This window comes from Aythya ferina (assembly GCF_964211825.1).
Source record: "Aythya ferina genome assembly, chromosome: 1".
Lineage (NCBI taxonomy): Eukaryota > Metazoa > Chordata > Aves > Anseriformes > Anatidae > Aythya > Aythya ferina.
This window is the reverse complement of record NC_140296.1, coordinates 14,880,019-14,907,061: the sequence shown is the minus strand read 5'-3', so window position 1 is coordinate 14,907,061 and position 27,043 is coordinate 14,880,019. Positions and strand designations below refer to the sequence as shown.

At 42.8% G+C, this 27,043-nt stretch overlaps 2 protein-coding genes across 9 annotated transcripts in view; both read right to left on the bottom strand.

Moving 5' to 3' along the window:
• Positions 1-497: 497 nt before the first annotated feature.
• LOC311429827 (uncharacterized protein) lies at positions 498-23,358 on the bottom strand (the record flags this gene model as incomplete). The annotated part of the gene is made up of 6 exons (XM_084506071.1): positions 498-1,530; positions 3,173-3,308; positions 15,481-15,580; positions 16,221-16,273; positions 21,012-21,210; positions 23,353-23,358. The coding sequence occupies 6 exons, from the start codon at positions 23,356-23,358 to the stop codon at positions 1,419-1,421; spliced, it is 606 nt and encodes a 201-aa protein (XP_084362197.1). The 3' UTR covers positions 498-1,418.
• Positions 22,771-27,043, bottom strand: part of YAP1 (Yes1 associated transcriptional regulator) — an 89,838-nt gene continuing 85,565 nt past the window's right edge. For all 8 annotated transcript variants that reach the window (XM_084506635.1, XM_084506637.1, XM_084506636.1 and 5 more), the window contains one exon: positions 22,771-26,901. In XM_084506635.1, coding sequence (XP_084362761.1) covers positions 26,663-26,901 — 239 coding nt within the window. In that variant the 3' untranslated portion in view covers positions 22,771-26,662. The remainder of the gene's footprint in view (positions 26,902-27,043) is intronic.

Below are 27,043 nucleotides of genomic sequence, written 5' to 3'. Positions count from 1 at the left end.
AGCAGTCATAAACTATCAGTTAGGCCTTTAACCCTTGGTACTGCTTCTGGACACAGGAAGTTAATGAACAAAAAACTGGCGTGAAGAGGAAGAACAAAGTACAGCTTTGTCTGCAAGGAATTAGCTGTCCATGTGCTGAGGCTTGCTGGGGGTCTGGAGAACTTTTTTCCTAAAACCAGAGTCCAGAGATACTACTGCAATCGTCCACACAGCATATACCGCAAGAGTTACTACAACTGTAATCATATCACGGGCTATATGTTGTTTACTCACCAATTTTAACTTCACAGACTCCTCCCCTTCAGACATGTGGATCCACCTGCCCTGTTTTGCATGATAACTCTGAGAATTAGGGTTAGGAAGCTTTCCTGGCTGTTCAAATCCCAATCCTTCTCACTGAGCTGCTCCACATAGGATGGGCTTAGCACTGGACATCAAGGCGTGTGAGTCAAGTGTTGCAGATTTTTTTTTTATTTTTTTTTTTATTTTTCATCCATCTTTTTTTTTTTTTTTTTCTTACCAGTTGATTAGCAGGTTTATTATTATTATTATTATTTTTTTTTTTTTCCCATAAACTTTGCCTAGGAGCACTAATTCCTTTTGGTCATCTCTTTTTGAAAACAAAAGTAATTTTGGTAGCAACACTATCTCAGTCACATTTCTTGGGAAAGAACGCAGGGTCACGAATTAATTGAATTATAATCAACAGCAGAGAAAAAGATTGTAGGTTTGTTAATCTCTTGCTATGTTGAGTGCTTTGTGTTGCTTTTCTCTATGCCACAGCAAACAGAGAGCCAAGGTGTGGGGCAGTGACCCAGGAGCTCATCAGGTTTCCTGGTTATTGAGTTTGCAGAGGTAGAACTTTACAGCCAGAACCTGAACGTCCCCCAAAGGCACCAGACACTCCGTCTGATGCACGGCAGCAAGAAAATGCCAAAAAAAGGGCTGGTGTTGTTTTAGCACCACCGAGTGGACAGATAAGGGAAAAAAAAAAAAAATCATTTTTGAGACTGGATAGCTAGGTGTCCCTGGGCAGGCGATGGCATGGTGCTGGCTGCTGGAGCCCAGAGCAGCAACAGCCACCCCGAGTCCAACACTGCAGCCATACATACCACACCCCTAAAGCCCTTTCTCATATATTGACAAGACACACAAGATTCCCTTATCTTTGGGGGATGTTTCCTTGGAGCTCAGCCTGTGACCCTGTGTGCCCACCAGCTTCCACACCAGTCAACGTTCATACACTGCTCATGCTTCAAACCCTTCCCCATATGGCATCTCAGCAGTAGCAACCCAGTGGCTAATTGCAAAAATACCCTGATTATTTATTTATCACCTGCAATAGGTCGCAAGAACCTTAACACCCTACAGTTCTTATTAGTGAATTAATTGGTACATCCTCAACCATTTTCTTATGGTCATCCACAGATATCTCGGCAAACTTTTGTACATCTTGTCACCAAAGTAGTCTCTTTTGTTACACTGCACATAGTTCCGGAGTCTGGAAAGTCACTTCTGAAAATGTTACACCTGAAAATATGAACACAATATCTTTAATAAACAAAAATGACTGTAATATAAAAACAAACATAAAATCTGCAATTCACAATGCAGAATTTCAGTTGCCTCAGAAGCAGCCCAAACACTGCCTACTGTTTTCTGTCAGCTGTGTACCTCCACTGAAATCAAAGCCCTGTTACATGGATAAATGAGTTTTTCCTTTAGTCACAGGCAAAAAAAAATACTTAATGTGATGTTTCAAAGTGTTCCTTATATCCCAACTGTTCTGTGGGTTTGGGGCAGTAACTTGTGGGTGGCTGGCTGGACTTGAACAGTTTTTAATGCTGTTCAGAAAAGATATATGAAGACGTGTAGCAGCTGTAGCTACGTAAGAGCTGCTTTCCCCTGGTACCAGATAAGATAGTTTATTAAATTAGATAAAACTGCCTTCAACCCCCCCAATATTCTCAATACTTTACTGTCATACTCCTGCCTAGAACTTTGGCCAGCTCTGTCTCTTGTGACTTATCAGTTGTGTATCTGTTACTTGGATTACCCTGCAGCCTGGAGAGCCCTTTGTGCTACTCCAGAAGTGCACGCGCCGTCTCTGCACTGGAGAGTTTATAGTCTGCTGAGATAAGAGATGGAAGGGAAGGGAAGGGAAGGGAAGGGAAGGGAAGGGAAGGGAAGGGAAGGGAAGGGAAGGGAAGGGAAGGGAAGGGAAGGGAAGGGAAGGGAAGGGAAGGGAAGGGAAGGGAAGGGAAGGGAAGGGAAGGGAAGGGAAGGGAAGGGAAGGGAAGGGAAGGGAAGGGAAGGGAAGGGAAGGGAAGGGAAGGGAAGGGAAGGGAAGGGAAGGGAAGGGAAGGGAAGGGAAGGGAAGGGAAGGGAAGGGAAGGGAAGGGAAGGGAAGGGAAGGGAAGGCGTTTGGCAGCAGGACAGCCATGATGGGCTGCAGCATGCACAGGAGGGCCCAGGTCAGGATCTCCATGTCCTCTCCTACAGAGCCAGAAAGACCTGGCCCCTGTCCAAGAGAGGGCCTGTGTGGCTGTGTAGGAGATGGAGGGAAGGAGAGGCAGCTCTCCTGAGAAGTGGTCTATCAAAATTTGAAGCTTGGAGCAATGGTAAGAGTCCTTCAGGATACTTGACTGCAAGTCTGCAGGCAGCAGAGCTGTCCTGGAACAAGCGCAGGCACAAATGACACATTTTCTGCAAATTCCACTTTTCATATCATGTTTGTTACTTGCTTATTACATGCAGCCTGCTTAAAATAGAAGCATTTAAGAAACTGCTGCCATCTTAGGTCCTCTCAGCTTTGAGCGAAGGAGAAAAAAATCCCCTTCAGAAGTTAAAGGGCACCAACCTCCAGTTCTTGCCAACCTTTGCTGCGTACTAGCCCTCCTTCACACCTCTCAACTCTGTGTACTTGCCACCCACACACCTCTGGGGGTTGAGTAAACACTCAGGGCCATGTCTGACAGTAGGTTTCTCAGCTGTTGGTAATAAATTTGAGTGCCTAAGTCCAAATAATGCAGCCAAAGACAACTAGTGTTGGATCTAAAGAAAGCAAGAAAGAGCCTAACCACCATTTTTCTTGTTACCAGCCTAATGTTTCCAGCCTTTACCTTGGAGGCCTGAATTCCACTCCCTGCCCTTAAGACCATTTCTGTTTTACCTGGTAGCTGTTTCTGTGTTTGATAGGGAGCTGGTCTGGGAGAATCCACCTCCTGTCTGCCTGCCACTCTCCTGCACTAGATGAGGCAGTTGTGTCCATCTCTCTCTAGTCCTTGGCTGCTCAACAGCACAGCTACCTATAGGAAGACAGGGAAATCAATCACAGCATTAGTCCAAGTTATCTATAATCAGTAGTCTGGCCCTGTTGGTTGTGCTGGTCTAAATCCTTCAGAGCAAGGAGGGGATTCACACCAGGTACAGCAGGCTACTAGGTCAGGTGGGCCAGCATGGCAGTGCTGATGCTGGGTCACCTCCTTCTGCTGATGGCACCAGTTTGCAGTCACAAGAGCACAACACCATACTTATACATGGGCACTGCCACAGCTCTTGTGACTGGAGAGCTGAACACATGGGGACACAGAAATTACTCAAAATCTATAAGAATATGGAATGAGTTTCTTCAATCACATGCAATATGCCCTAGTATGACAACCTCTACCGTCTTCTCTTTTCTGAAAGGAGACTGAACCTTTCTTCCTCTGGCCCTAAGTAAAGCAAGGCAGTGAGAGCCCTGAAACACAAACTGTTATGTTTAAACTATGAACTTCTTGCCAGTTCATTCCAAGGGGTTTCTCACCAAACAGCCTTGTATCAGATAGCTCTCACTCTTTAAGCTGGCGTCTTGTATCCCTCTGAGATAGTTGAGTCCTCCTAACATTGCACACAGGGAAGGTGGGTACCTAACACGGGGTCCAGCTTCCATTCTGCATGGGAAGCTCCCTAAAGTTTGGCTTTGCAATGTTCAGTTTGTAAGCACATAAATAATCTTTTACATCTGGTTCTCAACATCTGGAAATCTATTACCGAGCCTGTTTAGAAAGCATATTTGATCTAAGCTCTGGCTGGAGCACAGTGTCTGCATTTCATCTCTCCTCGTCCTGCGCTGCCCAGCTGTTTGTGTACCAGCTTTCTGTGTAAACAAACCTGCTCCTGCCTGATTCATTCAGCAGTTTCACAACCCGGCATCTGTGACCTTGCAATTCCCAGGCCTCCCTTGGAACAAGGCTGATTAAAGGCGAGCCTGTACTACCCCACAGCTGTCTCAGTACTTCACAGCAATGGGAAAAGGAATACAGAAAGCGAGGACCACAAATTGATTTGGATACAATGAAGATATTGTTCCAGCTCGCCCAGCTGTGGCAGTGACATTAAGGAGACCAAGGAGTTTGGTCTCTAGGTTTTCATGCAAGGAGTAGGAAGGCTTTAAAAAGCACAGATGTAATACGTAGCTCGGGTCTCCCTTATGCCTGTTGTCACATGGGCAGATCAGGCCCTCGGTCTGGTTTACATACTGTAGGACTTCTTGGAGATGTAGGAAGGTGTTTAATCTCCCTGCTGAACTTCAGTGGAAGGTACAACCTAGAGAGCTAAACTCAGCAGCCTCAGCAGCCTCACTATCTCCCTGTCCTTTCCCTTCTTCCGGAGACCTGCCTGTCACCTGGTCCCCTCTTTGGGCCCTGATCCTCCCCAGGAGGCACCAACAAGCAATTAACCATTGCCTGAGCCTACATAGCTGCTTCTCATAATCACCAGCCAATATCAAGGTAAGTGAAAGCAGACAAACACACAAAAGTGGAAACACACAAAACAGCACAGGCTGCCCAGAGAAGCTGTGGATGCCCCATCCCTGGAGGTGTTCAAGGCCAGGCTGGATGGGGCTTTGGGCAACCTGCTCTGGTGGGAGGTGTCCCTGCCCATGGCAGGGGGGCTGGAAGTAGGTGATCTTTAAGGTCCCTTCCAACCCAAACCTTTCTGTGATTCTAAGTAAAACTGATTTTCCTACTGTTACAATAGTTCAGTTTGGGGCAACTTTACAATGACACCTGCAACCTGTCTCTGGAGCATGATTCAGCAGCTGTGTGAAGGCAAACGCCTCTCAGTGAAATATGTCCCACCTTCTTGAAGTTTGTGGGAAATGAGTGATTTTTCACTAATAGAAAACCCAGGCGATTTAACCTGTTACTAGACTGCAAATTAGTTTAACAGCAAATTGCATAAATGAGCCTGCTACTGAAATGCAATCAGCTATTTTCAAGACAAACGTTCATTTTTACCACCTGCAGTAGGTGAAGCAGTTCACATCCCAGTGAGGAAAACGTTTTCCTGTTGGGTAACAGAGGTCCTCATTAGCATCACTGTGATTAAGCTGCTGGGGTTGGCTAGCAGCTAGATAACTGCACATCGCAGGCCTTCACCACCATTAAGAAGACGCCAGCTATTTAGGGAACTTGCAGGGCCCTCCAGTCACACCCAAAGTTAGTCGTGGTCTGAAGCATTATGGCTGCAAAATCTGGGGCTCATAACGCCCAGCATGTGAAGTACCTTAAGCTACCACAAAACTGTGCCTGCATGTTGGCCTTTTTCAGGAAGACTGTGCTCTAAATTAAGTAAACATCCACTCAGGGAAGCCCCACAGCCTGGGTTGTGCAAGACATTGGATTAGGTTTACAAGGCTGTCTCCTAGATTTACAACTGCAAAACAGCCCAATCCACCCCCCAGCTGACTGGGCACAATGTTACCCCCCTGGAAATCTAAGTAAGAGCTGGCTGGGCGAGCCGACCTGTGAATAGCTCCCACTGCCTGCCTGGCAGAAAAATCTGCTCACAAATATGCTATGCTTATCTGGTAGCTTATTTTTAAGCTTATATCTAGAGATTGTACAAATGAAACACATCAGTGAGATTCAATGTCCATGGATGTGAGTTACAGACTGCTGTTTTGTTGTTTTTCTAAATTGGCTTTATCTGAAGCTCGCTTCTATGCTAAACTGTAAGTTAATACTTCTTCCTTGCTTCTCACAGAGGCATTTTCTGCAGCATTAGCAGTTTTGTTGTTGTTGTTGTTTTGTTTTGTTTTAGTCATCATTAAAAAATAGGCAGCGAGGGATGAAGCATTTATCAGTGCTTCTAATTTGGGGATTTGGGAAACAGAATATATTTTTGTAAGGGGCTCTTGGAGATGGAGCTATTATACACTAAGATATCAATGATTTTTTGCAACTGATTTTTTTTGCCTTCTTCTGATTTAAATAATGGCTCATGATAAAGAAATAGCTTTACATAAACTGTCCACTGAAAGACAAAAGTATTAATGTATTCAGGATCATAAATATTTGATGATTTGCCTCCCTTTTTAATATCTTTTAAAACAAAATCAAAATATTCTAAACTGAGTTGAGTAAACCATTGCAGAGATGAATGTTAGCAGAATGAGGAGAAAAGTAAGACCAAAAGACAAGGGACCCCACATATGCATTTAACAGAAAGCTGAAATTAGAGATTAGGGAGAAGAATACAAGAACGCTCTTCCAGATGGCAGGAACTGCAGAGGAGGAAGAGCATGATGGCAAGAAGCAATGAAGGGAAGCTCATGATGGATGAAGTAGGATGAGAACAGACACTTTGGGGCACGCATCCAACTCTTTGGGTTACATAAAATTATCTTTACCATTTATGCACTTCCCTCTTTTCTTTCTGGGTGATGTGCATTACAGATAGAGCTGGTAGCACTGCTTGTAATTACCACCGCCTGACAGTTCTCGTTATGAGATTCTGCTTTCAGTTGCTCATGAGCTCGTTGGATGTTACTCATCCAGGCTGAAATGTCTTCTGCCAAGGACTGGCCTCGGGCTGATTCTTTCTCCCTCCATTTTCTTTTAGGAGGAGGGGAGGGGAGGGCAGTTTCAGTAAAAATGATTCTGTGGTTTTCAGGGCAAGATTAGGCAACCATTTATTTGAGCAAGAGTCTGAAATTTGGCAAAAGGCAGGGAGGTCACCCTGATGCCAGAAGACGTAGCCAAGTTATAAATGTGTTTTTAAAAAGCCTCGGCTCACGTACTTCAGCAGAGACTTGTCAGCTTGGCAGAGGGGCTTGCAGAGGGTTGTGCCAGCATGGGGCACGCTCCATCCCCTGCCAGCTTCCAGCCCCCAGCAGGGCTGTCCCCAGCAGAGCTGGCCACCGTGGGCCACTGCTGTCCACCAGCCTGGAGCAGGCGCAGTTGTGTCTCTCCAGGGATGGGGGCTGCAGCTGAACTGGGGGGCTTGGGGCTCAAAGGGGTTGGGAGCAGGGAATCAGCCTGAATTAGCAAGGTAAATAGGTAAATAAGTGCTTGTTCATAACCCAGTGAGAACAGAACTGTGCTGAAATAAATCACTGGAAAGGTAAATACCAGTGCCCTTGCCTAGCAAAGAGCCCAGGACCAGAAGGGAAGCGGGCATCTGGTGGGACAAGAGGAGCAGGAGGAAGGACAACAGCAAGGAGAGGGAAGAAACCAATGTCAGCGGTAGCTATCATGCTCTCTGGAGCCCAGAGCAGAGCCCAGGCCGTCCCCTTTCCTCTGTCACCAGCAGAAATCTGGAAGTCCACTGGCACATGTGGTTCCTCCTGCTTGCAGGGGTTTCATGCCCAGGCTGAAAACATGTCACTCCTGTTCCTTTGTTAGGTCTACGGGATTATTCTGATCCCCTTTTCCAGCTGCCTTCTTAATTTGTTCTCAAGGATGGTCTTCGTTGTCCTTCAAACCAACACTGACAGTTTCTCAGAAGGGCCCTGCATGGCCAGCTTGCTGGCAAGGGGTGGCTCAGCAGCCTCTTGGCCAACCAATGCCACCACACAGCTGTGCAATACCACCTAGTGGTATGAGCTTGGCCCTCAAAGCATGGTGTAGGAATCAACTCATACCACAGTTAGGCACAGAAATGTCACAGTGGTAAGCAATATTGAAAAGAAGAAATAAGAAAAAGATCCAGGAGTGATCTTTCCACAGTCTCCTTGTTCCTGGAAAATGCTCTTCTCAATGAAACATTGCTTAGAATAAATACATGACGTCCTTTGTTAAGGTCACTTTGTTCCAGTTTGATCTACTTGACCTGAATGGCTTGAAAGTTGTAGAGATGAGAGCACAGATGAAATGACAGTATTGTACACTGGAGAAGTACAGGTTGTGCTCATACCTGTAAAACTCTGGGCAGTTTTCTCCTTCAAAAATGATGGTGTAGGAATGGAAAGGTTCAAAGAAGGGCAACAAAGTGGTGGAGGCTGTGGACCAATTTCACACAGAGGGCACTTAAGTAAGCTAGTATTGTTCATTTCAAAAGTAGAAAGGATGAAGGAGAAAGTACAAATAAAAAATAAAAAATGAAGTTGAAAATAATAATAATAAAAAAAGTGGTTATAGGACAGGAAACAATTACCTTCTCTTCTGATGCAAAAAGCATGACATCAGATGACATGAGCAGGGATCAGGTTCAAACCACGTAAGAGGCTATTTGCACAACGTTTAATTAGCCACATGATGTAGCAAATATTGAAATGTTTGCCATGTGTCAGGAAGCATTCAGGGCTTCTACACCTTACCTCCGGAGCACAGTCCATGATCATAGAGCTACACTCTGTATTTTAAACACCATGAACCATCCTGTGCTTGCAGCCTTTTCCGAGCAATGGGGAACCTGCATTGCAGAGCTTTGGTCTGAGAAGAGCCGTTGTTCCCAGGGGTGCTGGAAGGGTTTGTTAGAAAATGTTTTTTATTTAAAAATGAATTCAGAAACCCAAACAAAGTCTACAAAAATATACAGAGAAAAAGATCTAAAAAGATCCCAAAAGTTTTACAGTAGTGGAAAACCCTAAGAATGATTTTTCTTGTGCAATGACACAAGGATATCTGAAATACCACTGTTTTCCAAATAATCTTGGCTCCAAGGCTCTTTTACATACTATAGGTTGGTTGTTCAGTCACTGGATATTTTCAGCGTGTGCTTTTGTAGGGAAAATAATTTCTAGCTGTATTTATTTGAAGACTATACTACAGTGACTAAGCATAAATAATGTATGTGAGGAGGCAGTGAAGAATTGCCTGGCAGCCTTCAACGTGACATTGCCATGACTGCTGACCTGGCAACCTTAATGTAGCTCTTTGTGTAGGACAAATTACAAAACAAATCGTAGAATCATAGAATGGCTCAGGTTGGAAGGACCTTAAAGCTCATCTGGTTGCAACCCTCTGCCATGGGCAGGGACACCTCCCACCAGCCCAGGTTGCTCAAAGCCCCATCCAGCCTGGCCTTGAGCACCTCCAGGGATGGGGCATCCACAGCTTCTCCGGGCAGCCTGAGCCAGGGCCTCACCACCCTCTGAGTATAAAATTTCTTCCTCATGTCTAATCTAAATCTACTCCCTTGTAGTTTAAATCAATTCCCCCTAGTCCTCTCCCTACACCCCCTGACAAAGAGTCCCTCCCCAGCTTTTCTGTAGCCCACTTTAGGTACTGGCAGGCCGCTGTAAGGTCTCCCTGGGGCCTTCTCTTCTCCAGGTTGAACAACCCCAACTCCCTCAGCATGTCTTCACAGGAGAGGTGCTCCAGCCCTGTGACCATTTTTGTGGCCCTCCTCTGGATTTGTTCTAATACTTCCCTCTCCTTCTTGTGCTGAGGGCCCCAGAGCTGAATGCAGGCTCCAGGTGAGGTCTCACAAGAGCAGAGCAGAGGGGAACAATCCCCTCCCTTGCCCTGCTGGCCACGCTGCTTTTGGTGCACCCCAGGTTGGCTTTCTGGCCTGCAAGTGCACACTGTTGGCTCATGGTAAGCTTCTCATCAACTGACATCCCTGGGTCCTTCTCCTCAGGTCTGCTTTCAATCCATTCGCCACCCAACCTGTATTTGTGCTCAGGATTGCCCTGGCCCAGATGATAAAATAATAAATAACTCTGAGGTAAGTCTTTCATTGCCCAGATGTTATTTTCCAGTTCCATTCAGGTCCCAAGTGCTGTCAAAGTGCTGAAGTTTCAATTGATACAACTTTTCGTACTGAAAAATCTTTCTTTGCTTAGTTTAAGATGGTCGAAACTCCTCAAGGTCTCCCTGAAAATTCCCACATGGAGACAACGCTGTTGAGATGCAATGAGTCAGCGCCACGTCCAGCCTCAAGCACTCTGGGGGCTGACAGAGGACCTCATTCTGGTGACTGATCAGGTGAGGAGGTGCCAAACAAGAGCCACAAGGAGCATGCTGCTTAGCCATGAGCCTGAAGGCACCCAGGCAAAGAGTATCACCTGCAAGCAAGGGCTACCCTTGGTGCATGCCTCCAGCAACACCTCAGGCGTGGTGGCTCGTCATGGCGTCTCAGCCCCGACTCACTAAAATGGAGGAATATTACTCCTTAATGTTCAGCATCTGCTTTCTGAGGTGCTTCAGTGTTTCTAAAGGCTCTTCCTTCCCTTTGGATATGGGCAGGTAGTGATTTTCCTCGGAGTTAAGAGGAGAGCAGCCTTCCTGAGGCTCTGCAGCAGTTCGTTCCCTTGTTCTTCATCAGAGGGCAGGAGGACACTGAGCCCACTCTGGGGACAGGCTGGAGATCCAGCTGATGCTGCCAGAGAGATTTCCTTATTTACTACTGCAAAACTAAATACAGCTACCAAAGTATTGTTTAATCTACCATGAAAAAATCCATTGACCTCAAAATTTGCTATTTTTCTTTATATCACTACAAATGACACACTTTTTGTTGTTTTAATACTGATGGCACGAAAGTTTTCACAATCAAGAATAGTTTAAGTAACCATGTTAAATTTATAAGCATGTACCATAAACAAAATAAAAATAGCTTAGGATGCCAGAATCAGTCCAAAGCAAACACAACCTAAAAATAATAAAGCTAAATTTAACAGAAATCAAATATATTAGAGTCCAGAAAATATTAAGCTAAAATACACACACACAAAACACAACCAACCAACCAACCAAAAAAACCTCTCTTTGCTTTGATTCTTTAGAGAGTTATTTCAGGAACATAAACACAACTCAGATTTATATTGAGACGGGATTTTTTTAGTGTATATATTATCTTCCGTTTGAGGTCCTGCCCTTCAGATGTTCAACCCTGGGCATTTTTGAAATAATAATTTAAAATGCACATACCCAATCGACTGTTATAGCATTTTTTTTTTTTTTTTCTAGGAGGAAAAGTATGGAGGACAAAGAAAATTCCTCAGTTTCAGATAGAGTCAGTTCAAAAGTTGAGCACTGCTCTGCATAAGAGAATTGTGGTTGAATAATGAAATTTTAAAACAACTTAGAGACGTATGCTGCCGCTTACTTCCCCCTTGGTAAAACTAACATGCAAGTGCAGAAGTAAACGTAATCTGTGATGAGAATTTCTTCTGGCTTTCAAAACATCAGCAAGAGGATACTCAGGCTGCACATTTGGGGCCTCTTCTGATGCACGACCTTCTCAAAATTTATTTGCGTGGCTGCTGCCAACAGGCCTCTGAAAAGCACCAAAGGTTTTGAATTGCTGTTGGGGTCATCTTACTCAGCTGGGGAGCCATGACTTGGTGGATATATCAGCTATCCCACTGCTATGTATGATATGTTTCCTTTTCCTTCTGCGTGTGGGCAGCCAATGTGAACTCCATCTGTTCAAAATCAGACCAAGTTTTTCATTTTTTTTCTTTCCTGGGAAAGAATTTTTATTCATCCTGTAGTTGCCCATACCATTGGGATTAGGTGGCCATTTTGCTGGATGGATGGATGGAGAGGAAAGATGTCTGCTTAGGGTAAGACTGGCTGCATCTATTTTGTAGCCCTTTGCTTTGGGAAAAAAAAAAAAAAAAAAAAAAAAAAAAAAAAAAAAAAAAAAAGCATCAGAGTTAGACCAGAAGAAAAAAAAAAGGAAGGGCCAAAAAGCTCAATTAAAAAAAAAAAAAAAGAAAATCAATTTGCTGCCTACTCCATTTATTCTGAATGACAAGGGAAGGTATGAAGGCCTGTTCTTTTCTGTTCCTCAGTGAGTGACAGATTATCCCAGCTGGTTACGCAGCAGATTTCCACCCCTACATCAATGATGATGAATTCCTGCCTCTCCACTGGATACCCATGAACTTAAAAGCTGCCATTCACACAAATGCTGTAGAATAACCAAGTCAGCTCCAGCCTGAGAGCAGCCACTCTCCTCACCAATTTCTGCCATTGGTCTCACTTTGACCATACCAAAGTCATAGGCCCCTCTGACCAGCAGGACCTCATCAGGGAGTTCTCCAAACTAGCCAAGCCAAGTATACCCATGTACAGCTCTTTTCAGATCTTCCTTAAGCTGTGTGGATTTCTGAAATACTGAAGTCCAGAGAAGTTTAATGAAGCTGATGAGGGGTCTAGAAAACAGGTCTTACAAGGAGCAGCTGAGGGAGCTGGGCTGTTTAGCCTGGAAAAAGGGATGCTCAAGGGAGACCTCATCATGCTTGGCAATTATCTTAAAGGAGGCTGTAGTGAGGTAGAGATTGTCTTATCACTTTGTGTCTGGGAGAAGAGCCCAAAGAGAGATGGCCTCAAGTTGCATCAGAGGAGGTTTAGGTTGGACATTAGGAGAAATTTCTTCACAAAAAGGATTGTGAGGCATTGGAACAGGCTGCCCAGGAAAGTGGTTGAGTCACTGCTCCCAGAGGTCTTCAAGAAACATGTAGATGCAGAACTTAGCATGGTTTAGTGGTGGACTTCAATAGTAGGTTAAGGGTTGGAGTAGATGATCTGAGAGGTCTTTCCCAACCTGAATGACTGTGATTCTCCCTTTTCACAGGATTTAAGTCCCCTTTCACAGAAGTAACACTGCAAGAGAAGCCCTGCTGTGGGGGCACTCCTGTCCTTACTGCATTCAGGGGATGGATCCTGTTGGCACTCAGGGTTTCTGGGTCTACACAGGAGTTTTTAGCCATGTGGGCTTCTGATCACATCTCAGACAAGGTGGCTAAATCACTGGTGGGACAGGAGATCTCGGGCTGCTGTATGCAAACCCTTGTTGGGAGGGCACTGCCCGGCGGGCTGCTGGAGCATCTGGCATCCTGGCATTAGCGGACAGTGCAAAGCAGAGCAGTGCTGAGAGTAGCATTTGGTTTACTTTCCGATTCCTCCCAGGTCTTTTAACCCAGAGGTAGAATTACGCTGTGAGGGGAAGGTTAGAAACATGAAAGTGCTCCTCATGCAAAACCTAATCTGGTTCGTTGGAGGTCGCGTACATGGCTCTGTGATTTACTTCAGGCTGAGAACAGCATTTAGAAAGCCCTGTCACCACTCTTAATTATGTTGTGCAGAGCTCCTGGCTTATTTTACATTGTAGCAGATGAGTGCAATTAGCGTGTTTAGGATCAGAGCGATTGACTTGGCCACACGAAAGCCCATGGCCAGCACCAGCAGTCGGGCAGCTCCAGCGGGGCTCACGGGCTCTGCTGAGAGGGGTTTCTGCTGACACTAGCTTCATCTATGCCATTGTTTAAAGCCAAGAGCAAGGAGCAATTTTAAAGTAATAGATATAAGCCAATTACTGCTGTAAATCAGGGGAACAAAAATCCCACTAAATGGAGAAATCCCCTTTTAGAGGATGTACCATCTACTGCTTACTCAGCTGTGCTTCAACATAACCCTCCCACAAACTTTTTTCCCCAAACAGAAAAATAAATTAGGAACTAAAACAATTGCATTTATTGTTATTTATTTTTAAAACTATTTTTAATTATTAATTTGCAATGTATTGCATACCAATAGCTATCAAAAAGGATGCTTATTTAGCTGCCTCTGTATTTGCTTTTATCTATCCATATTCTGAAAGGAATATCTTGGTTCAGTTTTTCTTATGTTTTAACCATGGTCACACTCTGATGATTGAACTAAACCCGGGGAATGGGAATTACATATATTTCTGACACCTGGCCATCACACCCTCCAATAAAGAACCACTGCAAAGGAATCTTAATGATTTTTTGTAAGTGAGGTACAGACTCCATGTACTTACTGAATGGATTAATCGAGCAACTCACCTGTCAGCAAAAGCATTTTAAGGTAGCTTTACAGGATTAGTAAACTTCATGGGAAATAGCAGATTAATGACTGCTTTTTCGTTGATATAATTGCACCGGGCATGCCTGCATGCTTAGTTACACCTTTTCAATGCTGTTTTCAGTAGTGAGCCTGACTGCAGATTTCTGTCCCCTTGTCTCACCAGACAGAATTGCATTCACGGGTTTATACTGAGCAGCAAGCACAGTCAAAGAACATCCCGGGGAGAATTTTCCAGGGACTGTACTACATGTCGTAATTCATTTCTACATCTGTGATTTGACTTAGCAGCATTTTGTTCCTGCTTTTCATAGAAAGAACTGCACTGTATCCAAAGCAAAACAGTCAAGCAACCCACTGGTACAAGATGAGAGATGCCAGGCTTACAAGAGAAGTCTTCTGGCGTGCCAGAGTTTCATGACAGATACAAGCGCTGCCAGCCCTGCAAAGGTGACGCCACGGAGGAGTCAGGCTCTATAAGCAGGCACTTGAAATACCTCTGGAGAGCAGCAGGCCAAGCTCACCTTGGCTCTGAAGAACCCTCTCCAGGCCAGGTTTTTGCACTTTCAGGAAATATTTTGGTAGTTCTTAACCCTACTGTTCTGTTTGCTTGTTTTGTGGATGCCTTTCAGGAATGACTTGTTAGCTTGCAAAGGAAAAATTTTGAACCTACCTAAAAAAGCAAGTCATTTTCACAGTGGCAAATTAACTATACCCCTTTCACAGGTGAGGCACATGAGAATAGGTGTGTCGAAAGTCTGAGCTCTATCAGAGCTCAGTATTTGGTTGTGACCCTGTGGGGCACTCCTGCTCCTCCATTCATGAGTGACCACTTCAGCCTGAGTTATCAAACAAGTGGTTTCACTCTCTTCTTTTCCATGCAAACTAGAAAAGCTCACTTGGATAAAATGAGGATACTTTTACTTTCTTATTTTCCATGCCAAGAAATCAAGAGAACCAGTGCATTTTACAGATCAGGCTCCTTGACTGCTGGCATCGGTTGTGGGCTGGGAACAACGTGGTTAATGGCCTTGAAAAAAAGGGATGTTGTTTTGCACGAGGTGGAAGCACATGTGTGATGGGGAGCTCTCTGCTAACTTGACTGAATCACTACTTGAAGGGAACAAAGTGTTCTCATCTCTCTGCCCAAAAATAGAAGAGAGAGAGACAATACTCCTTCAAGCATTTGCCAAAACGATAAGGGAGACCAACAGAAACCACTCCCAGTGCCAAAGCTCTAGTTTCAGCTCACCAAAATGCTGCCTCAGCTACCCCAGTGCTGACCCCGAACATCCCATCCTTCCATTGCAGGGCAGGGAGAAGCTGCAATATAACCTCATCTGCATTTTAAAATAAAACCATTCGAAGAAAAAAAAAATGATAGAGAGCTTATGAAGGAAGCAACAAACTCTTTGATGTTATCACTTACATTGGCGTGCCCGGGCTTGAGATCTCGCCTGCCTGCATGCTGTTTGCTGTGCATTTAGCTCACTGAAGTACGTCTTCGGGGAGAGGCTGTCTCCTGAAAGCTTCAGGATCTATCGCTTCCTGCCTCCCTAATCAGCTGTGTGAGAGGGTAAATTTAGAAACACCAGGCAGCACAGCAGCACTGGCAGGAGGGGGCTCGCGCACATCAAAACCACTTTGGAGAAGTCAGAACGGGTCGTGCATGCCTCCAGCTCAGCCAGAGCTGGCAGATCCCGGGTGAAACAATGAGTGGCTCAAATGCATTCAGCACCCCTTGTCCCAGGAGGGCCTGTGGTGGTCTGCAGAGCAGGAACCGTGTGCGAGGCCTACCTCTGCTCCTCAGGTCTGGGGAGGGATCGGGGTGGGCACAGCAGCCAGCCGGGCTGGGTCTTCACCAGGAAAACAGCGCATGAAAGAGCCCCTGCCTGGCAATAAGCACAATGAGTTATTTAAAGACCCCAAGCGAAAGGCAGAGCATTTCACCCTAACACGCAGGAAGAGCTCCAGAGTCCCAGACAGGTCTGTATTCCAGAAATTCCCTTTCAAGTCTCGTGAATCATTATTTATTTAAGGGCACAATTGCAAACACCAGAAAGTCAACTGTGAGAGAGACCTTCCTTGATGGCAAATAAAAAAGGAAAAATCATAAAGAGAAAGTTTTTAGGGGGGGGAACACGCTGCTCCCTTAAGGGAACTCTATACCAGTAAACAAATGATGCTGTACGTCTGCAGGCCATCGCTCTTACCACGCTGCTCTGCACCAGAGAACGTGCAGAAGATTGTTCCATTAGAGGAGACCACACACTTCTTGTGTTGGATTTTTTTTCCCCTCTTACCCAGTTTGATGCTTTTGTTTTTGCCAAGATTGGTATCTGGGCTTAGCTTCAAGCTCATCAGTAGTTCCCTTGGAGTTGCAGCCAAAATAACATCTTTTCCACAAAGGCTGGATGATTTTCAGGATGATTTTACTTCTCCGCAGGAGGTTTTTCTCCTACTAAGTGGGAGCTGTGCTCAATCTATTGTATCTTGGCCACACTCGGGCTCTGCTAGCTCAGTCAGTGCAGACAAATTGAAGACATGCAGTACAGTCAGTCAGAAGACAGATAGCACTACAGTTCCCTTTACCACAGTGGAAACATTTTGTGCACTTTATTAAAGCAGCCGAGCTTAATTAAAGCATGTAAGTGTTTCCAACAGAAGAGAAGAGCAGGTAACTAAAAGACTTGTTAAGCACAGAAAGAGCCAATGCTTGGCAACTGAAACAGAGCAAATGGAAAGAGCAAGTAAGTTTTTTTCCATGTTTAGACGAGTCATGTGATTGTCCTTCGGAAGGAATTACTGAAGGAAGGGGTGGAGTCAGGACTGCACATTTCTGAAGCATTTACCCAAGTGGACGACGAACAGCAGAAGCGAGGGGTTAGCACTGGGACCAAAGCTCTGTCTGTGGGCTCAAGCCTCCAGCTGGAGCTCTACCAGGAGCCCTCCATTTGCCCAGGCTGAGGAGCAGACCCCAGGCTGGTTCAGCTCTTTCATGCGTTTGCCAAACTCATCCTTCGAGCTCTCCCACCACAGGGCTACTGCAGCTTCTCGGGCACCTCAGCTAGGGAATCCCTAAAAGATTTCCCAAACCTGTTTTCCTCACTGCAATGTAACCCTCTGGCTTCTTGTCCTGTGCTCCATGGATAATATCCTCAGTGGCTACTGCTTTTTACTTCAATGTTATCTTTAATTGCCTTTTCTCGAGGTGAATGGCCCAGCTACTGCGCTCTTCCTCTCCCACACTGTCCTCATCACCAACGCTCTCCTCTGGACCATCTCCAGTGCAGGTCTTCCTTCAGACGCTGTGCCCACAAGTTGGCCAGCATTCCAGCTGCTCACTGCCCTGTAGCTGGTTGTATTTATGTTCATGCATCTCATGAGAGCATATACATTTTTACAAGAGCAAAAAGTTGACAAATCAGTTTTGCGATGTCCTCTTGAAGCACAAAAAATTATTTTATTTGCTGAACTACCAGTTCCTCATCTTCAATTCCTGTAGCAAAATCAACTATCTGAATGTATACCCCTGTATCAGCTTTTTTTGTTTCCTAAGCACTTCACTATCTGATCTTGTTTTAGTTCTCAGAGCCCCTCCAAATTCTGTGTATTTATTCTAAATACAGTTCACAAATGTATGTAAATGCTTTAACACGCAAATGCATAAATTGTAGACATTCCTGCTGAGATCCAAGTATTTGAATAATACAGGAAGGGTATCATACATTTTTACAGATGACATGATGGAAAAAAGAGAAGCCTAAGAGAACAGCCACCAGAGTCAAGGCTGGAGACAGTCGGAGCACTCAGTTTGCCTATTATGGGATATAGAAGTCTGCTTGTTGTTCCAGTAGCAGACCAGATCCTATGCAAGCACAGCATGCAGTCCAAAAGGCTCATTCAAAACCTAAGGTCAGAGACTTGAAAAGCACACTGTATCAGCTTCAAACGCCAAGACATCACCCTATATACCTTATATGTCATCTTATATACCAACACTACTGTTCTACAAAGGAGGCACAGAACTAGTTACACTCCAATGTGGAATAAACCCATGTTAATACATTTTAAAACATTCTGTGCCCACCCAGGGAGGCAGCTTACATCTACAAAAACAAAAGAAACCCCAGCAACTGTCATGGGATTTTGGGGATGGAGAAGTAATCCAAAAAATGTCTTAATCTCTATTTAAAAAGAGTAACTCAAGCGAGTAGCAAAGTATGTGCTGTGTATCAGAGGAACGTGATTCCCTGTTACTATTAGGCACCTATTAGGGCTTTTATCTCTGATATGAGCAAACATCTTGCTCCATGGTATACCAGCTCCATCACTTTAGGCACACACACACCTGTGTGCGTGTATGCACGCCATGAATTAGGCATTGTAGAACGCACGTATACTGAGGTGTGTAGCCTGAGCCATGCCTTAAGCTCGAAGGTCGACTTCAGAGCAGACAAATCTCATCTGAAGCCAACTCACTTTCTTTATGTCCCAGCATAGAAGCAAGAGATGCGCTTTCACGGGAGAGGGAGGTGAGAAGCAGCTCGTCTTCTCTTACCCCAGCCCCTTTTTAGTTTTTTGCAAGGTGCCTTTAAGCATCTAAAAAGTAACCTTACTTGCACATAGTTTCTTCAGATGCAGCATAGCTTAATAGTGTACACATCCGTGTTCTCTTATTACTAATTTTAGTGTTAATTGTGATTGAAATGCTCCTGCATCACACCTAAAACCTGGAGATTTGGAGATAAGCAACAACCACGCAGACCTAGTAACTGAGATGCACTTTTACTGGTTCTTTCCTTACGAGTCTAGACCAAATGCTCATGAATAACTGAGTTGTCTTTAGGCACAAATTTAGTGTTTAACTGTGTGTCTATAGATACACACACAAATGGATGCAACATTACTCTGTGCATGTGTATATATATATATATATTTAAGTATATGCATAATGAAACAAGATTTTCTCACCCTCACACCCAGAATTAATCAATACAATTTTACAACTAAAAGCCTACTCAGACTTCCCAGAAAGATTACTCACTAAAACTCCACCAAAAAGCTGAATCAGGGGAACAGCTAAAACCCAAGGACTTAGGCACAGAAGTTTCCAGAGAACAAAGAAGTGGTGCACATCGCTCATGCACTCTTACCTTCCAGCAAGCACCAGGTAATTTCATTTTTTTTCAGTTTTTGTCTGGTGAGCAGCAGAGAAAGGTAACTTGAACTAGCCCCCTCTTCCTCCTGAGCATCCCCATGCCAGTGAAAGCTGCTGTTTGACGTGCACTGACCTATTACCTTTCTGCAATGGATTTGTGGGATTAAACTAGTAGAATAGGATGCATTCCTCATACTGTATTGCTTGAATTGCAGTCCTACTTCTTGGTGATGCCACTCAGTAAAATTAGCCAAAACCAGCAAAGCACTTTTTTACCCTCAAAGCACTTTGCAAACATTAACATTTCAGTGCTCCCATGAAACGAGTAAAACCATGCCACACAGCTTTCCTGTGCACTGCTAAAATGCCTTGCTTAAAGCAAAGCATAGCCAGGTGGGAGTCCCCTTTATCCAGGACAGCTCTTACTCAGCTTGGGCATACCCAACACCATATTTTAAAGAACATTTTCATCCTTGGTTTCATTTGTCACCAGCACGCTCGCTTCAATAACGTGGCCATCTGTTAAAAGTTAGTGACATTAAAAATAAAATGCAAGCAAATGTGCAGCCAGTTCGCAGAGACGAGTCCACCAGATATCTTCACTTCATCAGAAGGGAGACATGGCTAAAAGCAGCTGCAGAGCTCTGGCCAACACAGCAGCACGGACCGGCTGCCCTCCTATTTTCATGGACTTCCTCAGACTTCATTCACTGCTTTGTTTTCAAGGTGACCACAAAGCAAAAAGCACACCACAAGTTAAGCTTCACCTGCAATGAAATCACAACCATTGTAAGCCTGATCCTTACTGCAATCACGGATTTTTTATGTTAAAAAGCACCTTATTTTCCAAGCCGAGGCTAGTATACAGTTGAGAGAAACTCTGTATTACTGTTTGGCTGACTGGTTTTCTAGCTTTGTGACAAAGCTGCACAGAAAAATTTCTTTTTTTTTTTTTTTTTTTTTTCTGATCTACTAGTGCTTCTCTCATACAGATAATTTACAGAGGAACCTATATCCATATAAAAGTTACCAAATTTAATTCACCAAGTGCCTCCAAAGGACTGAGCAAAATGCCTGCGGGTCAAACCCCTTGCTACTTGAGTAAGAATGCAGGGAATGCTAAGAGGAATTATCTCCTTTTCTCTTGTTATTTTGAACCGGGACCAGGTACATATTTCAGTGTTTAACAATAAACATGCTTTTAGGGGAAACTCTGGGGTATTTATCATTGCGAGCTCTGCTTTCCCTGGACATTACTTCATGCTCAGAAGGCTATTTTAGTCTTGCATTAGAGAAAGATCCTGAAATGCTGTTAACAGCAAACTTTAGCAGGAGTCACACACTATGTGAAAACAAACAAAATAACAAAAAAATGAATAAAGGAGATGGGTTTAAAAATACTGCTGCCTATGAATGCAAAAGGCCAGTCTGCAGTTGCAGCAGGGCTTTAACAAGTCCTGCAGTTGTCACCATTTTAGACACTGGGACTTTCTCAGCAGCCTCAAGCTGTCCTGCTCAAATTGGGGCCGGCTGGTCTAGCCGGGCTGCCCTCAGCAGCTTCTGGCTGGGCACAGCTCCACAGCCCCTTGCAGGATCACAGGCTGAAAGCCACCAGCCTGACCCCCAGGCACCTCACAGATGCTACCATTTGCTATCAGACACTGCCATTTGAATCACACTGCTTAAGAGCAGGGCTCTGGGATTTTGCCACATGCGTGCACAACCAGCATCTCTTTAACTGGGGACACTGTCCAGTTACAGCTGGACCTCTCAGAGGCCTCTGAGCCATCCTTTCATACCCTCTGTCCTCAGCTGAAGGAGCAGATCGCTTGGTGAAGTCTGGAAAAGGTCTCTGCTCAGCCTGCCTTCTGCTACAGACTTGCGCCAGGGTGACAACTGTGGTCCAAAGGGCAGCAACTCCGGATGAGCCCTACGGTCCTGGTCTTGGTTAAAGTCTTCAAGTGTTATATCAGAACTTGAAGATGGCCAATACAGTAACTAAATTCAGAAATTAAATCAAGTTCAGAGATACCATACATGGGAGAAGGAGAATGGGATAGTATACCTCACCTGAAATGTGTTTTTAAAAATAGAAATCTTTTGTTGTTGCCTGACATCAAAGAGAAAACCTCTTGTGCTACTCTTGACCATTCAAGCTTTTTTTTTTTTTTTTTTTGAATTCCTTAATAAAAGGATAGGAAAAGCCAATACCTTGGCTTTCATTCCAATTCAAGCCTATTTAATATACAAAGAATTATGACTGGAGGACCAACTTTGTCCACATATATAGGGAAGGCCACTGGTCAGCCTGCATTTGCAGTATTCACTATTATGGCATCTTCACTAGAGAGGAGCATGTCAGGAAAGGAAAAATCATGAGTTTTCCACAAAACTGACTGGGCAGCTTTATCAGATGCACAGCTATGTATATGCTTCTTTTTCATCATGCTTCCTCAATTACTTGTTTCTTTAGAGAGAAAAATACACTAGCCTAGAGGTATTAAGTACTGGTCAATGTTGGTAAATAAAGCTCTACTCTACACTGAAGACAATTTGATTTTTCAGCTGGCATAAGCTTTACCATTTCACATCAGCCATGATTTCTCATTACACTTGTCATCTGCATCCTGAGTTTAGGCGTCATCAAAATAGGAAGACAATTGCTAGCAGTAAGAAGTGGTGGTGACACGGCACAAGCAGCACACCTTCACTTTCCTACAGGAAAACACAGGATACTGACACACTAAATAAAATTGATGTGCCCACTTTTATCCCAGAAGGAACCTCCCACACAGGAGGAGTTTATCAGATTGTAGCTTGATTTCAAACAATTATTTTCTTAATGATCCTGGGTGAAAAATGCCTTCCTCCCCTCTTCTCCTCCTGCTAACTCGTACATTAGCATAAGGAAGGCTCAAAGCTTCCTCGGAGGCATGCTATTTCTGGCTCAGTAAAACCACTACTTTTTTAACTGCGTTGAAAGTATTTCAACAAGAATTCCCAAGCGAGCTTGGAACACCTGGACCAGATATCCTGCTTTGCTGTAGTGCAGCCTGTCTGTTTGGGGCTGCCTCAGAAGGTCACTCGTACTCCAACTGCTGCAGTATGTCACCACCTTACAAATGGCAGATAGTGATAGCGCTATCAGCAAATAAAACTGGTGCCCTGGCATGCCCTGGCACAGGCTTCCTACTCCCAGGTGTGAGGTATGATAGGTTAGGTTGTAATTTAAAGGATCTGAATGAGCAAACACAGCTATGAGCTCATGAGTAAAAGACACTAATACAGAAACATTAAGTCCTACACCTTTAACTATGAAAACACGCAACTACATTGAATTTTGCAGGGCTGAGGCATTTTGGTGTTCAATACTAGTAACTCAAACTACTAAGAAACAAAGCTGTGACTTCAGCCATCAAGAATTGCATTGCATAAAAAAAAAAAAAAAAAAAAAAAACTTTTCCAAATATGTTTTATAGGTCAAAATTAGCAAACCCCATCAAAATTTTAACTTGTGCCCTTTCAAATTATGCCATTACACATTTCATAAGTCAAAACTTGGGAATGAGAATAGTGTGTCTTTATTGATGGTCTGCCACAAGTTATTGTGTATGCCTTGAGTTAACCAACAAAGTGTCTGCCATGTGGAAAATCCAGAACATTGCAAACATATCTGCAAAAAGAGGACGCTTCCTTACAGAAGATAAGGGATTTTGTTACCAGCTCTCGCCAAACTGCCATATGCAATCGCAGTGTTGTTTTACATGAACGGTACAAGGCTCAATACAGTCTCTCTCTCTTCATTACTGCAAGCACATGGAGATGTGTACTTCAACGCTAAGAGTTCAATGGGACTCCTCTGTCCCTTAGGTAAGCTTGTACACAATGTTTGCAGGACTGGAATTTACGATTACAAGAACTGTGACGAGGAGGACAAAAAAAGACAAACTAAAATAGGAATTCAACAGTTCACTGCATCCATCTCACTGAAGGAAACTGATGTCTTTACATTCTACTGAATGTTAAAAACGAATCAAGATGTTTAAGCACAAAGTATATATTTATACCAAATAAAACAACTGAAAAAAGTATTACATAAAGAAAATAATGTAACAGAACGTACTTAAGTACCTAACTTACAGTCATGCTCATATCTAAAAAGTAACATGGGTAACTAATATATGTAATTTTTGACAAGGGTGCATTTAAGAGTTCTCTAACATACAACATTCTAAATGTGTAGAGTATTTTTTCCAAGATACAGAAAACAAATTATTTTACACAGGCACACTTGTTAATTTGTATAAAAAACATGCTTGTAAGTGAAAAGGTCACTTTAGTACTGATTTACCAGATGTGTGAGAGCTACGTAGTGTTAATTATGTTGAAATCGTCTCTTTGCCTTTTGCATTGGTGAGCGCCAACACTGAATGGTACAATATTTGATCCATGTGTTTTACTGACACTGCAACCTGTTCCCAAGCAGGAGCCCTGCCCAGGTGTTGAACAGCCCAGTACTGTACAGCCCCATCTGTCTGCATGTAGTGTATTTAAAACTAAAAGCTATTACAATTATTACAATGATTTGTTTCAATATATACATCAGTATAAAATACTACCCAAAAAACTTTTGCATTTCGAACAATTTTAACCACTTCATCAAACAATGCATTTGCAGAATAATAAAAAAAAAAAATCCAAATTAGTGTTGATTGCCAACAGTACAGCATGTCTATGGTATGTTTCCTAATAAATGAGAGAACGGAAATGTATTAAAATCAATTAAAATAAGTATCACAAAACAGAATTAATGTTAGAGCAGTTCAAGGATTCCCAGTTTGTCAGTATCTACCCTAAGCAGTGCTACCCAAATACAGTATAAGCCATTTAGTGTTTTTACAATGAGAAGAAAACATTCAAATATTAAAGCTGCAACAAACACACAAAAGCAAGGAAAGAAAACCTGTTCTGTATACATCCCTGTTGTACCAAGGTACAGCATGTCAGGAGTCTGCACTCAGTGCATTGTATGTGCTATTATACCTGGATACAACTGTGGAAGACAACTGAATGGAAACAATGCTGAATTTCCTTGCTGTTGTGGTTTTAAGTCATACCATTCAAGTTACAACAGCTTAGTGTCATTTTTTCCTGAAGGGAAGAAGAGAGAATTTGTAATGAAATTGTAAAAATGCTACTAAAATCCCTATCTTGGACACAATATACTGCTTCAGGAGCTACCATGTCATTGCACAATATATAAGTGGCCTATTAATTGCTGAACGTAGCAGAATATACTCGTCATTGTGGAAGTGTTTTGAACATTGCTATTTTAAAACCTGCCTGTATTTCATAGCAGGCCACAATTTTGCGTATTTCAAATACTAATATTCTTATGTAAGGTACTAGAAGTACATTTATAGTGGCAAAATTCAGATCTCTGCCTCTGCTGCTTCAGTTTTAAAATGAGACTTTTTCAGAGTTTTCATTCTTTAAATTTATCCTATTGGAACTATTTCTGAAGCATAAAATTCCAAGTAACGGCAATGATTTTTTTTTGTTGATCCATTCCTAACATGAAAAAATTGTAAAAAAAGAAAAAAAAGAAAAAAAAAAGAAAGAACAAAACAAAAATAAACCAAAAATAAACCAAAACCAAACAAAAATGAAACAAAAAACACAACAACAAAACACACCAAAAATCTCCCCCTGGGAGAAGTCCCTGCTAGATGAGATTTTTTTTTTTTTTTTTTAAAAACCAAGCTTCATGCTTACAGTATCCTTAAAATTGTGTTACACACCCTTGAAAATAAAGGCTCACGTTGAGAATGGTGACAGGCCCTTAGTTATAGAGGTGCTAACTGGTGACACTACTTTTCGTCAGAAGAAAACCACCCCCCACAAAACATCATAGCTTATACTGAAAGTTTGATTCATGCTCATTTTGTTCATTTAAAAATACTCTTTGGAAACTGTCAACTCCTGCAGACAACTTAGTGATACATCTTTTCCTGTTAAAATAAAGATAACTCATATTCACCTCTACCCCATGCTAAGCTCTACTACTAATATACACTTCATTACTTGCTCATGTCACCATCTAACACGTATCTTTACAGTCTTCTACATAGTGTCCAGGGCTTATTTTTCACCAAACGGAATTTGACAACTATTACACTTCGGAGCTTTTAATTGAGGATTTTTTTTAATTTTTTTATTTTTTGGTGTTCTAGCCTTTTCATTGCAACTTAAGAGTGATATTAAGTTCAGACTATTTTTCCATGCTAACTTGAGAGAAACTTTTAATAAAGGTCCCCCCCCCCTTGTTAAGGATTCTAAGCTCACTTAGATATCAAAACTGAAAACCAGAAGAGAGATAAGATGCATCTGTCATTTTAAAATGGTTTCTGCTACTTTAAAATACGTTTTAAAATTATATATACCACACTTAGATTCTAATTTAAAATCTTGCAAAGAAACATGAAAAATAAGCCACTGGTCATGAATTCTAATGATTACATTCAAAGCTAGCCTTTAAAAAATAAAAAAGTTACAGGGAAACATACTGTTTTATGTACTCACTAGCTTATCAGGCTACAATAGGCATGTTTTAGGTATAAAAAAAAGCAGACAATTCAGATTTAAATAAGACTATGTGAAATCAGAAAAAAAAACTTAAGATTTCACTATTTAAAAAAACACCTAGAATTACTTCCCATCCTACAGCTACAGTTAAACCAACTAACAAAAATAATCAAACTATTTTTGACAAACAAGAGTTAGGCTAGAATAAGTGGCAACAATCAAAGTTCATATATGTTTCTATGTAAAATGACTCATGATTTACTATAACATAAAATATGAACAAGAGCACTTTGTGGCTAATGAAAGAGCTATCGGTAGCAACTCTTAATGCCAAAGTCTTCAGCCCTCCTTTAAGTTGTATCTCCAAATCAGTATTGACTTCTTTTGACCAGATACATCATTTTTGGCTTGTCACCCCAGTATGTCATGTTTTACCACTTGCCACAGGCAGCAGGAGACAACTAGCTGAGCAAACTACAAGCAGTGTCATGCAGAAATTAACTCTCAAATCTGAGTACTTAGATAAAATGATATGCAAGCGCACACTAGGACAAAAGGAATGGCATTCGTCATCCAAATAGGCTCATCATCTCCCCCCCACCCCAACAGTAGTTGCAACAGCAATAGAAAAAGATGAAGAAGATGTCTGTTCTTCAGAGTCAACTGTGGAAAAAAGTCAGCAATATATAACAGCAGCGATGGACAAGGAAGAGCAAAATGAAAGAATCTTGTTGAATATTTGTTCATTTACTTTTTCTGAACACAAGCCAAAGTGTGCCACACTGGCTTGTTCTGAACTTCAGATACAGGTGTCCTATTCTCCTTAGATCCTTCACAGATTTAGAATTCAGTCTCCCTGAGGCCCCTATAACCAAGTAAGAAAACTCTCTTTATCTAGCTTGGTGGCTGCCAAGACAGATTCCATGTCATTAAGGATGTCAGAGCTCAAAGCCTCTTGCAGACTTGGCATCAGTTCTTCTCCTTCTATATTCATTCCATCTCCTTCCAGTGTCCCAAGGTCCACATTTGTCCCTGGAATGGCTTCAAGGTAGTCTGGGAAACGGTTCTGATGGGACGGGATGTTACTTTGGCTGATACTGTCACCTAGTTAAAAAACAAATCAAGAGGGACGTTAAATATACTGGAGGTACCAAACCTACAACTTATCACAACTGGCTAAAGGTTAATCCTGGATCTCTTGCATCATACAAGCAGTGTGATTCACAGAAATCCATCACGAAAACCC